Source organism: Scyliorhinus canicula, chromosome 13, assembly GCF_902713615.1.
Source record: "Scyliorhinus canicula chromosome 13, sScyCan1.1, whole genome shotgun sequence".
In the NCBI taxonomy this organism is placed as follows: Eukaryota; Metazoa; Chordata; class Chondrichthyes; order Carcharhiniformes; family Scyliorhinidae; genus Scyliorhinus; species Scyliorhinus canicula.
In genome coordinates, this window is record NC_052158.1 from 153,095,844 (window position 1) to 153,110,767 (window position 14,924).

At 42.2% G+C, this 14,924-nt stretch overlaps 1 protein-coding gene across 1 annotated transcript; it reads left to right on the forward strand.

Annotated features, from left to right (window-relative positions):
* The first annotated feature begins 1,433 nt into the window (after positions 1-1,433).
* On the forward strand, positions 1,434-8,484 carry LOC119975994 (extracellular calcium-sensing receptor-like). The gene is made up of 5 exons (XM_038816008.1): positions 1,434-1,718; positions 2,102-2,932; positions 5,271-5,498; positions 7,363-7,486; positions 7,580-8,484. Exons 1-5 carry the CDS (start codon positions 1,461-1,463, stop codon positions 8,482-8,484), a joined length of 2,346 nt encoding a protein of 781 aa, XP_038671936.1. The 5' UTR covers positions 1,434-1,460.
* Positions 8,485-14,924: the final 6,440 nt, after the last annotated feature.

A 14,924-nucleotide genomic window follows, 5' to 3' on the forward strand; every position in this document is an offset into this window, starting at 1 on the left:
GGAAAAATGCAAGAAAGTCGGCATCTTTGGAAGACAAACTCACGTCTATCTTTATAGCAAGTTTCTTCTTCAGAACTAGGAAAGAATTGAAAGGCAGCAGGCATTATAACAGAATCAGAATCGAGTGGCAGGGGTCTCCGCATAGAGCAAAACCTAATTTGTTGATCATTTGCAAATTGCTTGAAGGGAAAAATCAGATATATTTTACTGACAGAAACTAGCAGCTTTGATAGACAATGGAGAATTGAAATGAAATTGAAATAAGCACTTTTTGAGAGAGAAAAGCCAGTTAATTCAACAAATTTCTATTTGCTCGGGAGAATGAGTTCTACTCTGATGTATAGAGTAGATATTTATGGTTTACAACTAGAGGTTTAAACAAAGCGGGAAACATTTACATGATTGCAAAGAGCACCACCAAAAAGGGTTACTTAAATAATGGAGAAAAAACCTTTTATGACTAAACACCCGTTTCTACGTATGTGTTCAGGGGCTGGTTTAGTTCACTTAGGGGCTGGTTTAGTTCACTTAGGGGCTGGTTTAGTTCACTTAGGGGCTGGTTTAGCTCACTCAGCTAAATCGCTGGCTTTTAAAGCAAACCCGCAGGCCAGCAGCACGGTTCGATCCCCGGACATGCGCCGGAATGTGGCGACTAGGGGCTTTTCACAGTAACTTCATTGAAGCCTACTCGTGACAATAAGCGATTTTCATTTTCAGTGTTCAAGTCGAAAAATAAAACACATGGCAACAAAGTAAAATACAGTAGATTAATAAATGGAGGAAAACATACAATAGAGAACTAAACAAACTCTCAGTTTGGAGAATTATAGAACCGTAGAACCAGAGAATCCTTACATTGCAGAAGGAGGTCATTCGGTACATCGAATCTGCACCGAACCTCCGAAAGAGCAACTTTCTAGGCCCACTCTTCCACCCTATCCCTGTGACCCCCTTAATCCCAGCGAACCTGCACACCGTTGAATGGAAAATGTGAGTCAGAAAAAGTTTTAATTTTTATACCAGGAATGTATTGAAATAATAGTGGCTGTAACAGATGCCCTGACTGAAGGAGTGTCGTATCTGACAGTATATGCCATATTTTTTATTCCTGCGCCTTTGCGTTTTACTAATGTGGAAGATTTATCGAATGTCATTGTTTTATATATAATCTTGACATGAAGCGTTCAAGAAAGACTATCTTTCTGACGATTTTACTTTTAACTTGCATAATAAAGTATACTTTGCACTATTCACATGTGACCTAAAGTTGCTAAAGTGGATAATTTTATTGTTAACAACCTAGCCTTTGTAATTTGCTTCAAACAAACTCATATATAATAAGGTTGCTGAGTAGATTACACCTAAGATCAGGCACATGTCAAAAGCTATTGTAGATGCCTATCAACTTACATTTTGTACTCTGTAGTTTTGATTTCAGATCTTACCGTCTTGTGCAGACTATGATCTTTGCCATAGAAGAAATAAATAGGAGCCGTACCCTACTTCCGAATATTACAATCGGTTACAAAATTCTTGATGATTGTGCTTCAACCACAACCGCTACGCAGGCAGCTCTGACTCTTGCCAATGGAAGGGAAGAGTTGATTTCTGCCAATGATTGTAAAGGTCTTCCCAATGTCTTGGCCATAATTGGGGGCGGTGGATCCTCCCAATCCATCGCAATTGCGCGGACAATCGGTCCGTTTGGAATGCCTTTGGTAAGGTAGGCGCTAAATGGGATTATTCTGGGTCAACCTTATATTGTATCAAGAATGTCTAATTGAATTATATTACTGTTAGAACAAGAACACAACAGGCCATGTGTGTAATATTGCATGCAGTGAACGTTTTAAATAATAGAATGATTTTATATTTATTTTTCTCCACTATATATTGATTATATGAAGTAATGGGACCAAACAAGAAATCTAATTGTTACTTACTTCTTTGCAATTTCAATGCAATTAAGTTCAAAAAGATACTGATCAAATGACAAAGTTAATAATTTTAGTTACATGTAGTATTATATTTTTTCGCCTTTATTCTTTTTGACTATGATTTCTATTATGTGTGGCTTATATACATTATTCTTACCCAACAGATAAGTTACTTTTCCACGTGTGCGTGTCTCAGTAATAGACAGGAGTACCCCGCCTTTTATAGGACAATACCAAGTGATTACTATCAGTCCAAGCTTTTGGCCCAACTTGTGAAAAGGTTTGGGTGGACATGGATCGGAACCGTTAGAAGTAACAATGACTATGGTAATTTTGGAATGGAAGCTTTTCTGGAAGACATTGAAGAACTGGGAATTTGCCTGGCTTTCTCGGTCTCCTTTTCCCGCACCGATCCGAGGGAGAAGGTAGCAGAGATTGTTCAGGTTATCAAAAAGTCGACAACAAAAGTAGTTGTCGTGTTTTCAGCCAAAAGAGAAATGCGGATTTTGTTAAGAGAAATTGTACGTCAAAACGTGAGCGGCATACAGTGGATAGGAAGCGAGGCTTGGGTGACAGCAGAGTTACTTACTGCAGAGGAAAGTACTAATTTCCTGACTGGGACAATAGGGCCTGCCATCCATTTGGCAGAAGTGATAGGATTGCGAGAATTCCTTCTGCAGGTTCACCCATCTGCAGCGCCCGACAACAGTTTTGTGACGGAATTTTGGGAAACAACATTCAAATGCACCCTACAGTCGGACAGCGGGTTTGAGTCAGATGCTGCTCCTGAAATTCCTCAGTGTACAGGTCATGAATCGTTACACGGAGTAAACAATGCATATTCTGATCTAAGCATGGATGGGAGTTCCTACAACGTTTATAAAGCAGTCTATGTCTTCGCCCACGCTGTGCATGACCTGCTTGCCTGTAAAGATGGAAAAGGTCCGTTTACAAATGGCACTTGCGCGCACATTTCTACCTATGAACCCTGGCAGGTAGGAGAAGCAAATCTAAAACTTGTACTAATGTATAGAAAAAAAACACATTAATTGATAAATCCCCTTACTAGACTGGTCAGAAGCTCTCAAGAAACTTCTCTGATGCCCTGAATTACTCTTTGAAGGCTATAAGACCATAAAGCTATAAGGCTATAAGCTGCGAGTATGTTTCTTGTATTGACCAAATGACCACACAACCAGTCTGTTTGTTCAAAAGACAGTTTATTATTAATCACAAGACTTATCTATATGTGCAATGATATATGCAGCTGTGCATTAAACAAAACCTATCAACTAAGATGACCTTTACTTAACTTCTGGGTGACCGGCTCTGTGCAGGTAGATAAGGCTTTTATCTGAATCCCCACATGTGTCGGCTGGAAGTCATCAGGTTCGTCTCAGCTGCAGCTCGTCTCTCTCAGATCGCAATCGTGGGTCTTGAACTTGGCTGATCGTTATGCTGCAGTTGGCGTGGGCACAGGCCAGTCCCAAAAGAGACTGATCACTAGTTGTGCAGTGCCTCTTATCCTTCTCCTTTTTTGCACCCTATTGGGCGGGTCAACTCAGGATCCAATGGATTGATAGGGTCTCGATCACCCTAATCAATTCTGGCCAATTAGGGGCGGGTACCTCGATGGCTGGGCGGGTCCTAGTTACCATAGACCCAAGTACGTATGCCTTTCCAAATAAAGGAAGTGGCGCCGGCGAGTCTGCTACTGTTGCAATTCCTTGATTTGAGTCGATTGTCCTGGGGAAATCGGTGATTGACCTTTAACAGGTGCAAGTTTCAGTTCGGTCTGGTTTTCCTTTGCGGGTGTACTTTCCTGTGTACTTTCTGTGTGCCAATTTGACCACAATTCCCATTATCCTTTGTGGGTGGCCATTTTAGATGCCCACAACAGCTCTTGGCCGGTAATGAATTCCACAGATTCCCTACTCTCTGAGGGCAGAAACTCCTCTTCCTCTCGCTCTTCAATGGGCGAACCCTTACTCTGAGATTGTGCCCTCTGGTGCGAGACTCTCCCACAAGAGAAAACAACCGATTTTATTATCATGTAGCCCAATTCAGTTAATCTGCACTCAGCAATGTCCACAATAGGGAAATATGATTTTTCTAGATTATCGAGCATTTCCATTCCATTCTAAGTATGTTTTACTGTCTTGTTTAAGACAAGAGAGTCTCTGATCTTCGTGATTAGTGCAATGACTTAAAGCTTGCACCAGTGGACCCGAAATGTCCCCGACAGGGGCTGGGTTAGCACAGTGGGCTTGTAATGCAGAACAAGACCAGCAGCACGGGTTCAATTCCTGTTCCAGTCTCCCCGAACAGGCACCGGATGTGGCGACTGGGGGCTTTTCACAGTAACTTCATTGAAGCCCCCTTGTGACAATAAGTGGTTATTATTATTATTATTACTACATGGAGGCATCCCGTCCATGCGGGACTATTCCTAAACCCAAGACTATTATGTCCGCAATATTTGTTTACGGCTGGAACTGCCGACCTTACAATTTCGTGCCGTGAATTCAATCAAACTTGATATTAAGTAGCGGACGCGATGGAGGGTAGTTCGAATCATTCTCAAAGCCAGAGGGGCCAATGTCAAGAACCCATGTGGATGCCCGCCGAGGTTGGGACTGTGTTGTAGAAAAGAGGAGATTGGAAGAGGGAGCTTGGAACAGGCCCTATGATTACAAAAGGGTTAAATGCAAGCGAAAACCCTTTTACTTGGGGAGTGGTAAGAAAATATCAGTGGTGAAATAATGAAGTCATTAAAATTCAGCAGACCCGTCTCAACCAAAGTGTGATAAGAATGTGAATTGCGTTACCACGAGGAAGTAAATTGCATTATGCATTTGAAGGGAATGTAAATAGGCAACCAAAAGGAGAATAGAATTGAAGAAACTGGTGTTCAGGTGTGTTCAACTCGAGTGGGTGGATGCTCATATGGAACATAGACACCAGTAAGGACCAGTTGGGCCCAATGGCCTGATATAGCATGATGAGTTTCAGGTAATTCTATGAAGAATGCAGATACGTCGGAGAAGATGCCTTTGTAGGCGTTAATTCTGTTTGTCATTCTTTTCGCTTTCGTTGACAATGATTGAACTACTTGACAAATCGATACGAGTAATGTAAGTCGAGTGATGCGTGAAGATTGGTGGTCTTGGTCATGTTTATCAATTCTCTTTACTTTATTTTAGTACCATTAATTGAACGGTCTTAAATTCTTGCCAGGATAAGCCCGAAAGGGTATTTTGACATTGTAATATAGCAAAACCTAAATGTGTGTCTCATTCTCAATTAAACCATCCTCGTCCTTCGCTTTTTCAGCTACTTCATTATATGCAGGCAGTTAACTTTACAACTACATCCGGGGAAACGGTCTACTTTGAGTCCAGCGGGGATCCAGTGGCTATCTATGACTTGATGAACTGGCAAGTCAATACAAATGGTTTCCCGGAGATTGTGAATGTTGGCTATTACGATGCTTCCGCATCTTCCGGACAGGCAATCGTTCTAAATGAAAAAGCTATTGTGTGGAATGGCGGGAAAAACAAGGTGTGCCCATTGTAGAATTAAGGAAATATCTTGTACTGTAGGAGTCCATTCGGTCGGTATCGCCTCTACCGACGTTTTCCGAAGAGCATTTGTGCTGCACTCAATCCCCCGTTTTAATTCTTAACCCTGTAATTATCTCATGCTGAATACCATCTCCAAATCAGTTTGAAAACTGTTTATGGAACTTCGAAAAGGAGTAGGCCATTGATCTCCTCAAGCGTTCAATGTGATCATGGCGGATCTGCGGCGGAACTCCATTTACTCGCCGTGCTCCCATATTCCTTAATCTTTTAGGAAAACAGCTGCCTATCAATCTCAGATTTAAAATGAACAGTTGATCGAGCGTCAATTTCCCCTTATGGAGGAAAGTTCTAAACTTCCGGCGCACTTTGTGTAGGCGCGATTCCTAATCACAGTGCTGGTTTAGACTATGTGGTAGATACTCATCCTGGTCGCCGCTCGAGATATTTTGCGAGATTTTATATTTATGATATATGATTATTGGTCCGCTCGCCATAGCAAATAACTGTTTCTATTCTATCAAAATCTCCCCCACATTTAAAACCTTTATTAGCTCATCGGTTAACCTTTACTCTTCCAAGGCCATGATTATTTTTAACCACTCGACAACTAAGTTCTATGTTCCTATAAAATTCTGTTAAACGTCCTCTGTACCCTTTCTAAAACATTGTCATCTTTCCGCGAAGCCTTGTGATTTGCAACGTTGACGTTTGTTTTATACTGTATAATCCTCTATTTATATATTCTGGTACCCTGATGCTTTTACACCACGCTATCACGGTTTCTGCTCCTATTGGAGATTATTTTCAGGGACACCACGGTATTTTTGTTGAATAAAGTGCTGGGGTGAATCAATGCTCGAAGCAAGATACCGTCACGTGCCCCATGTCTATTCCAGTCGTGAAAACTCCAACGTCACATTAGTCTTTTAAATGTTATTTCTGTAGCTGTCTACTGTGTTTAAGGATTCCTATACACCTAGTCACATGCGTTCATGTTCACCCATTGCCCCTGCTGTCTTTCTATCGATTAAACGCTCTCTAATCTATCGTTCCCACGTCCATATTGGACGATCACGCATTTCGTTTTGGCTTCACACTCAATCTGATATTGCTTTGCCCAATAACCTTATCTATCACTGCCCCCTTGGAACTTTTTGCTCTCTCTTTGTTAATTACTGTGCTATCGTTATGTTAATCTAGTGATATCGGCCAATTTTTATATACGGCCCGTTATTCGTTCGTTTTAGGGATTTATAAACCTTCTGAGATGCTGCTGAGCCTGATCGATGCCACAAGTCCCATGTTTCCACTTTGGCACACACTCTTTTACTCCGACTTCCTGCCTCCTGCCACTTAACCAATCCATCCCTCATGTGAATGAGTTATCTAGAATTCCACGCCTTCTCTATTCAGTTTGTCTTCTGCCGTTCGGAAATTTATCAGTTAGTTCTGTTATATGATTAGAAATCGCAACGTACTACTAATTGCGGAAATATTTTCTTAAATGTGTTGTAGCTGTGAAGATAAATATAAAACATTTGTGATAATAACAACAGTACATTTAATGTCATGTTCAAATACACACCGCACACTGCACAATATAAAGTTCAGTTTTCGATGCAAAGGTCTCAACTTTGCAACATGTTTTTCTTCGTTTGCATATTCAATCCTTTGCTAAACTCCACTTGTGATAAACTGTAAAAAAGACGGATGATGACCCGTGCACCACTACTTTCCCCGTACCGGTTCTTGAAATTAGAAATATTTAAATCGTGTTTTGCGCTTTGATGTGCAATATTACATGTAACATTATATAAACGTTGCTATCACATTTTCTTCAGGTTCCACGTGCAATTTGCTCCGAAAGCTGCCTCCCGGGCACACGGAAAGTCTCCAGGAAGGGACAGCCGGTCTGTTGCTTTGACTGCATCGGATGCCCTGCCGGTGAGATCAGTAACACCACAGGTATGCCAAACCTTAAATTTCAACATTACCTTTCTAAGTCTCTCATTAGGATGCTTCAAATCGCTTAACTTCGTTTACTACGATTTATCCTAGATGCTTTAGACTGCATTACGTGTCCACTGGAATACTGGCCCAACCCGAACAAAGACAAATGCTCCCCGAAAGAAATCGAGTTTCTCTCTTTTGAAGAAACCCTGGGAATCGTATTAGTGGCACTCGCGTTATGTGGCATCTGTGCCACTATAGCAACAGCTGGCGTTTTCCTTCAGTACAAGGAGACTCCCATTGTGAAGGCTAACAATTCCGAGCTCAGCTTCCTTCTTCTCTTCGCATTAACCCTTTGTTTCCTGTGTTCCCTTACTTTTATTGGCCAACCATCATTTTGGTCCTGTATGTTACAACGTGTATCATTTGGCATAACCTTTGTCTTATGCATTTCTTGTGTTTTGACAAAGACCATTCTTGTACTGATGGCCTTTACAGCGACGCTTCCTAACAACAATCTAATGAGGCGGTTTGGGCCTACACAACAACGCTTTGGCGTCTTTGGTCTCACATTTATTCAAGGCTTCATATGCACCATATGGCTAAGTATAGCGCCACCATTTCCAATGAAAAACACTAGCTATTACAGGGAAATTATCATTTTGGAATGTCATGTGGGGTCCACGACGGCCTTTTATTGCGTGTCGGGTTATATTGCATTGCTGTCCTGTGTTTGCTTTGTTCTTGCATTTCGAGCCAGGAAACTGCCCGATAATTTCAACGAGGCCCAGTGCATAACCTTTAGCATGCTTATCTTCTGTGTCGTTTGGATAGCATTCATTCCAGCCTACGTGAGCTCTCCTGGGAAATATACTGTAGCTGTAGAAGTATTTGCTATTCTGGCATCCAGTTTTGCTTTGCTTCTCTGTATTTTCATTCCTAAATGCACCATTATACTGTTGAAACCAGAGACTAACACAAGAAAACATGTAATGTCCAAACTACCTTCATAAATCTGTAAAAGGCTGAACATTTGAATACTTTATTGAACATTCCAATATCATTAAAACACATTCTGTTGCCTGTAATTTCACGTTAACAGCATTGCTCCAAACCTTAGCACGGACAGACAGTTCCATTCTACTTTAGAGGATGGTTATGCATTTGCTTCTGTCAGTGACATAGAATGTTAGCTTTACAGAAACAATAATTAATGTGGTATAGTTGCAACAAAATGTAGTTTAAACAACTTTTTCAATGGATTTATGCTGTCACTAACATGCTACAGCGTGTAGCAATAATGGATTATTGTAATATTCTCTAAATGTTTAGCTGAAGGAATGAAATATAATTGGCATTCGAAGTTTCACAGCAGTGGTTTTCACATAAAGAACGTTCCTGTAAATTGACTCGCCGTGTACCTTTGTTGAAGAGACTATATCTGAACAACATTAACTGTACAATATTGGGTTCAATCTCAGCCTTGGCGAGGTATCTAACCTCCAGCTCCAGCGGCCCTGCAAGTATCATGAGCAGCCTACTGCCTTGATATTCATAACTGATACAGATCCTAAGCACTACAAAATTGCAGAAAGGTTACAGAACTGAAGGAGCTAATTCAACTTCTCGTATCTGTGCTGGGTCTTTGAAGGGGCAATTCACTTAGTACCTGTTTTCTCCCAGTAGCCCTGCACATCCTTCCTTTACTGGTGATAATCAACAGCTATTCCGTATTCTAGTTAAGAATTGAGTCTGAAAATCCCGAGAAGCCATGATCTGAATGGGGATGATTAATTCAAATATGCATATAATATGCTGCTACAGTACCAGGCCATGTAGGCTTTTCTAGTTCCCGAATATCGTGGAATATCGTACCAGCTAAAGATCTTCAGCTTTGACCAATAACCAAGGATATGTAATGCCTATCATCAGGATTCAAATCCAAGATGATTATTATATAAAATAAGAGTAAAATGATAATACTGTATAGCTCCTGTAAGTATGTTGAGTTATATGCACCCCTCATGCTCTCGGGTCCATTTCAATATTGGCCGTGATGTGTTCCCCCTTTAATTAACTGAGGACAATATGTTCAATATGTTTCTTTCTTAAATATTGCAAAGTTCGAAAGGAACAGTATCGAGCACAACTTGACACTGAGACACAGAAAATGATATCAGGGTAGCTGAGCAACGTTTTGCTTAATGACGTGAGTTCCCATGCATGTTTGAAAGGAGGCGAAAGTGGTGAAGAGTTTGAGAGGTTTGCGGTAGGAATTCCAGAGTTTACGGTAGGAATCCCAGAGTTTACGGTAGGATTTCCTGAGTTTAAGGTCTTGGAAATTGAAACCAGGGCCGCTAATGTGGAGCGATTAATATCGGAGATTCGCAAAAGACCAGAAATGGTGGTGACATCTATTGGGGCTGAGTGAAGAGGGTGGAGGCGCGAAAGTTGGAGTAACAGCTATCCTGGTCGGTATATAAAATACAAATTATTTTTCTAATCGTCAGATATAGCACAGATGTTGAATACCGGCCAGTGGTTTAAATAGAATGTTCAAACTCGAGGAAATCGGGAAGAAAACATCAAGTGTACAAGACATTGGTAAGACCACACATGGGATACTGTGTTCAGTTCTGGTCAGCCTATTATAGGAAGGATATTGTTAAACTAGAAAGAGTGCAGAAGAGATTTACCAGGATGCTATGAGGACTTGATGGTCTGAGGTATAAAGAGAGACGGGATAGGGTGGGACTTTTTTCCCTGGCGCGGAGTAGGCTTGGGGTGCCCTTATAGATAGAGGTCTATAAAACAATGAGGAGCATAGATAAGGTAGATGGTCAACATATTTTCCCAAAGGTAGATGAGTCTAGAACTAGAGGGCATAGGTTTAAGGTGAGAGGGGAGAGATACAAAAGAGACCAGGGGGGAAATTTCTTCACACAGAGGGTGGTGAGCATCTGGAACGGGCTGCCAGAGGCAGAGGTAGAGGCGGGTACAATTTTGCCCTTTAAAAAGCAGTTAGACAGTAACATGGGCAGGGTCGGTATAGAGGGAGACGGGCCAAATGCGGGCAACTGGGACTAGCTTAGTGATAGAAACTGGGCGGCATGGAGCAGCTGGGCCGAAGGGCCTGTTTCCGTGCTGTAAACATCTATGACTTCATGACTCGATAATTGGGAGAAAATGCGTGCGACCGAAAAACGTCGTGGGAATTGCGAGGCGGGATTTTGTCCCTTTTAATAATAATCATGGAACAGGTTCATTTCGGTGCCAAAACTGCACATTTGCCATCAACACGCCCTGACATTCCTGGAGGTGTTGTTCTCCCTGATTGGTCGCCGCCAAACCTGGCGTCCCATTAAGGAAGGTTAGGAGGTATCGGTTCAGTCAGAGGGCTGGAGCACTGTAACGGTGGCCTCGCTGGCTGTCGGTGGGGATGCACAGGAATATCTCAGTGTCGAAGTGTTCTTTGAAGTGGTTGAACTTTTATAGAAAAGAAACCGCGGTTAAAGCTGCCAGGACATCACTGTGACCCACTGTGTCAGCTTTGGAGGAGAAATTTAAAGAGGGTGGTGCGCACCCAACACTAATCACCTTGCTGATTGGCTGCACACCTCCGCGGGAAGACTGTGTTCGTGCAAAGCGACCGTCACTTAAAGCGAGACTGTACTATTTAAAGTCACACTGAATCTCTTAATTGATGGGTACATTTGGCCCATGACGGTATTGGAAATTGTTGAAGGAGCGTTTTTGACCGGAAAGACTAGATGAAGTAGCACAAGAGACCAGAGATCATTCCATGCAACACCGGAAGCTGTGCTGGTGAATGTTTCCGGGAGGAGTGACTTCCTCTTCCTAGAGGGCACGAGGAGTTCTCGAGACAAACATTACAAAGGGAGTGAGAGCAGATCGCTGGGATGATTGGTTTATACCTGCTTCTTCTGAGAATCTGGATGAAGTGCAGCAAAATGTTAATTGATTCCCTTAAGTGGAGAGTCACTCTGCGCAGCTTCAAATGCCATATTCTGACAGAGGAACAGCCAGTCTCACATACTGTTCCATTCACCCACACCTTCATAACTTACATAATAATAATAATATAATAACAATCGCTTATTGTCACAAGTAGGCTTCAATGAAGTAACTGTGAAAGCCCCTAGTCGCCGCATTCCGGTGCCTGTTCAGGGAGTCTGGTACAAATATTGAACCCGCGCTGCTGGCATTATTCTGCATTACAAGCCAGCTATTTAGCCCACTGTGCTAAACCAGCCCCTCAAAGCTTTGCCTCGCCCCCACATGTTTAATAAACTCTGTTGCAAGACTCACACTCACATTCAACAGTTTGTACACACTGAAAGCTAATCAACTACATTCCGAAGCACAAACAAGAACAAAGATCAAAGAAAAGTACAGCACATGAACAGGACCTTCGGCCCAGCAAGCCCGTGCCGACCAAGCTGCACACCTCCGTGGGAAGACTGTGTTCTAAACTAAAATCTACTACACCTCCGGGTCTGTATCCCACTATTCCCATCCTATTCATGTATTTGTCAAGATGCCCCTTAAATATCACTATCGTCCCTGCTTCCACCACCTCCTCCGGCAGCGAGTTCTAGGCACCCACTACCCTCTGTATAAAAAACTTACCTCGTACATCTCCTCTAAACCTTGCCCCTCGCAACTTAAACCTGTGCTCCCTAGTAATTGACCCCTCTATCCTGGGAAAAAGTCTCTGACTATCCACTCTGTCTATGCCCCTCATAATTTTGTAGACCTCTATCAGGTCGCCCCTTAACCTCCTTTGTCCCAGCGAGAACAAACCAAGGTTATTCAACCTCTCCTCATAGCTAATGCCCTCCATACGAGGCAACATCCTGGTAAACCTATTTTGCACCCTCTCTAAAGCTTCCACACCCTTCTGGTAGTGTGGTGACCAGAATTGAACACTATACTCCAAGTGTGGCCTAACTAAGGTTCTATAGAGCTGCAACATGACTTGCCGATTTTCATACTCAATGCCCCGGCAAATGAAGTCAAGCATGCCGTGTGCCTTTATGACTACCTTCTCCACCTGGGTTGTCCCTTTCAGTGACCTGTGGACCTGTACACCAAGATCTCGCTGACTGTAAATACTCTTGATGGTTCAACCATTCACTGTATATTCTCTACCTGCATTAGACTTTCCAAAATGCATTACCTCACATTTGTCCAGATTAAACTCCATCTGCCATCTCACCGCCAAAGTCTGCAAAAAATCTAATTCCTGTTGTAACCTCTGACAGTCCTCATCACTATCCGTAATTCCACCAACCGTTGTGTCATCCACAAACTTACTAATCAGACCAGTTACATTTTCCTCCAAATCATTTATATATACTATGAACAGCAAAGGTCCCAGCACTGATCCCTGCGGAACACCACTAGTCACAGCCCTCCAATCAGAAAAGCACCCTTCCATTGCTACTCTCTGCCTTCTAAGACCTAGCCAGTTCTGTATCCACCTTGCCAGCTCACCTCTGATCCCGTGTGACTTCACCTTTTATACCAGTCTGCCATGAGGGACCTTATCATAGCCTTACTGAAGTGCATATAGACAACAGCCACTGCCCGACCTGCATCAATCATCTTTGTGACCTCCTCGAAATACTCTATCAATTTAGTGATACTCAAGCATAGTGCACCACATTTATAGACCCATCTCACTTGCAGGACACGGTGGTTAGAATCAAAGGCAGCAGCGCCTACTGAGTTGGGGCAGGTCTGAGTTGTCCTGAAAAATGGGGAAAATATGACACTTGAAACATGAAAGTAACACTGAGAATGCCTGACAGTTTTAATGAAAGGGAGAAGTCCCACAAGGGGTTAACAGCAGCAGCGTCTTTGAAATGCAGACAGCTTCACAGACGTGAAGGAAAACAGCTCGGAACAATTCATTCTGATTTACAAGTTAAAAAGTCATTTGATCGACTTAAATTCTTAAGTTATATGAAAGGGAACAGTATTTCACAATTCTTTAACAATGAATTATTTTATTGAACAATTAAGAAGAGCAGCCAGAATCTAAGGCTTAAAATAAGGGACAACTTAAGCGTGAAAACTTGCTGACACCAGTAATAAGGTGAGACAAGTACAAATAAAGAAACCCATAAGATGATATGGTTATACTATAACACACACCATTTTGATGCTAAAATATTTTAGAAGATAATCAAGCCAGATAAAGTTAAAGTCAAAGGGGGTAACCTGAACATGACATTAGCTTGACCCAAAGATGCCCCGGGTTGAGACTTAAAAAATCATTAAAAAAGACATAAATCTGAAAGGTTACTGACGAAGACACAGACAAATTTATTACATGTCAAGCAAAGTGAAAAAGTTCAAAGTAAGTAATGGCGAGCTGGTGGAATGAAGCAGCGCTATTGCGAGGAGCCACGCTTCTAACCGATAGAAACTAGCTTTCAACTGTCAGACTCAAGCAGCAGAAGGGAGCCATTTCTGAATGTCAGGCTGCACAAATTGCTATAAAAACTCTGAAAATTGAGCACAGCAGGAGAATCTTCCTCCGCGATGGGACAAGCAGCATCTGAAGACAGCGGAACTCAGAGAAGCGAACAGAAGACAAAAGTTAAAGAAAAACGATTGACAAGGTAGACTTGAAAGTCATACAACTGGTCCGCACAAGAAAAGATCTTTTTACCTTTCTGTAAAAGCAGTTTTCATCTTTTTAACTTGAAAATAAAGTTAAGTTTAAATGGATAACCTAAAAGAGTGGTTATTGTTATTATTCGAAAGTTTACTTTACTCTGCTTAGCAAGCCGGATCCGTGTGTAAGCGACTGAGTGGTAAGTAGAAAACATCTGCTGGGAAGATATGGATTATACCGGGGGATAACTTGAAATAATAATTTGACCTGATTGGCATCCACCTAAGTCTGCCTAGGAGTCAGGGAAAGCAAGGGAATCCCTAGACCACCATTTAGAATTACAGCGCTCTATCGACAATAGGGGGGATTCGAAGAATAGTGGTGAGGTTTTTACATCAAAGTGCACATCTTTACTCGCATGCAGGAGATGGTCTTGGCCAACATTGGATAAGCCTTGACTGAGGCTCGAGTATGCATCCTGGCTCAATCCAGAAAGAGTGGCAGTTTGTTCCTACTTAATCCACCTTCTCGCACCGACTCGAGTCAGTGCCAATGGCGGGCCTGGAACGAGGGGGATCGTGAAATGTCACCATGTTGCCATGAATGCCCAACTTGCTGTCATGTCGCCTCAGATTGATCCCCACCACCTTCTCAAATGAAATTGGGAATGGCAAATAAATGCTGGCCCAGCCAGAGTCTCCCACATCCCGAAAATATTTTTTAAAAAGATGATAGATAGCGAGGCTTGGGTTTGTCACGAGAATGTCACTTGAAGAAATGTTTGTCTGCTCAAGTTACTGCACTGAT

What these genes read in the sequence shown, in the direction of transcription:
- LOC119975994 (XM_038816008.1), top strand. Translation starts at nt 1,461, where the DNA reads ATGATCTTTGCCATAGAAGAAATAAATAGGAGCCGTACCCTACTTCCG. An exon ending in CTACCTATGAACCCTGGCAG is followed by an intron (nt 2,933 to 5,270) that starts GTAGGAGAAGCA and finishes TCGCTTTTTCAG; the next exon opens with CTACTTCATTATATGCAGGC. An exon ending in TGAGATCAGTAACACCACAG is followed by an intron (nt 7,487 to 7,579) that starts GTATGCCAAACC and finishes GATTTATCCTAG; the next exon opens with ATGCTTTAGACTGCATTACG.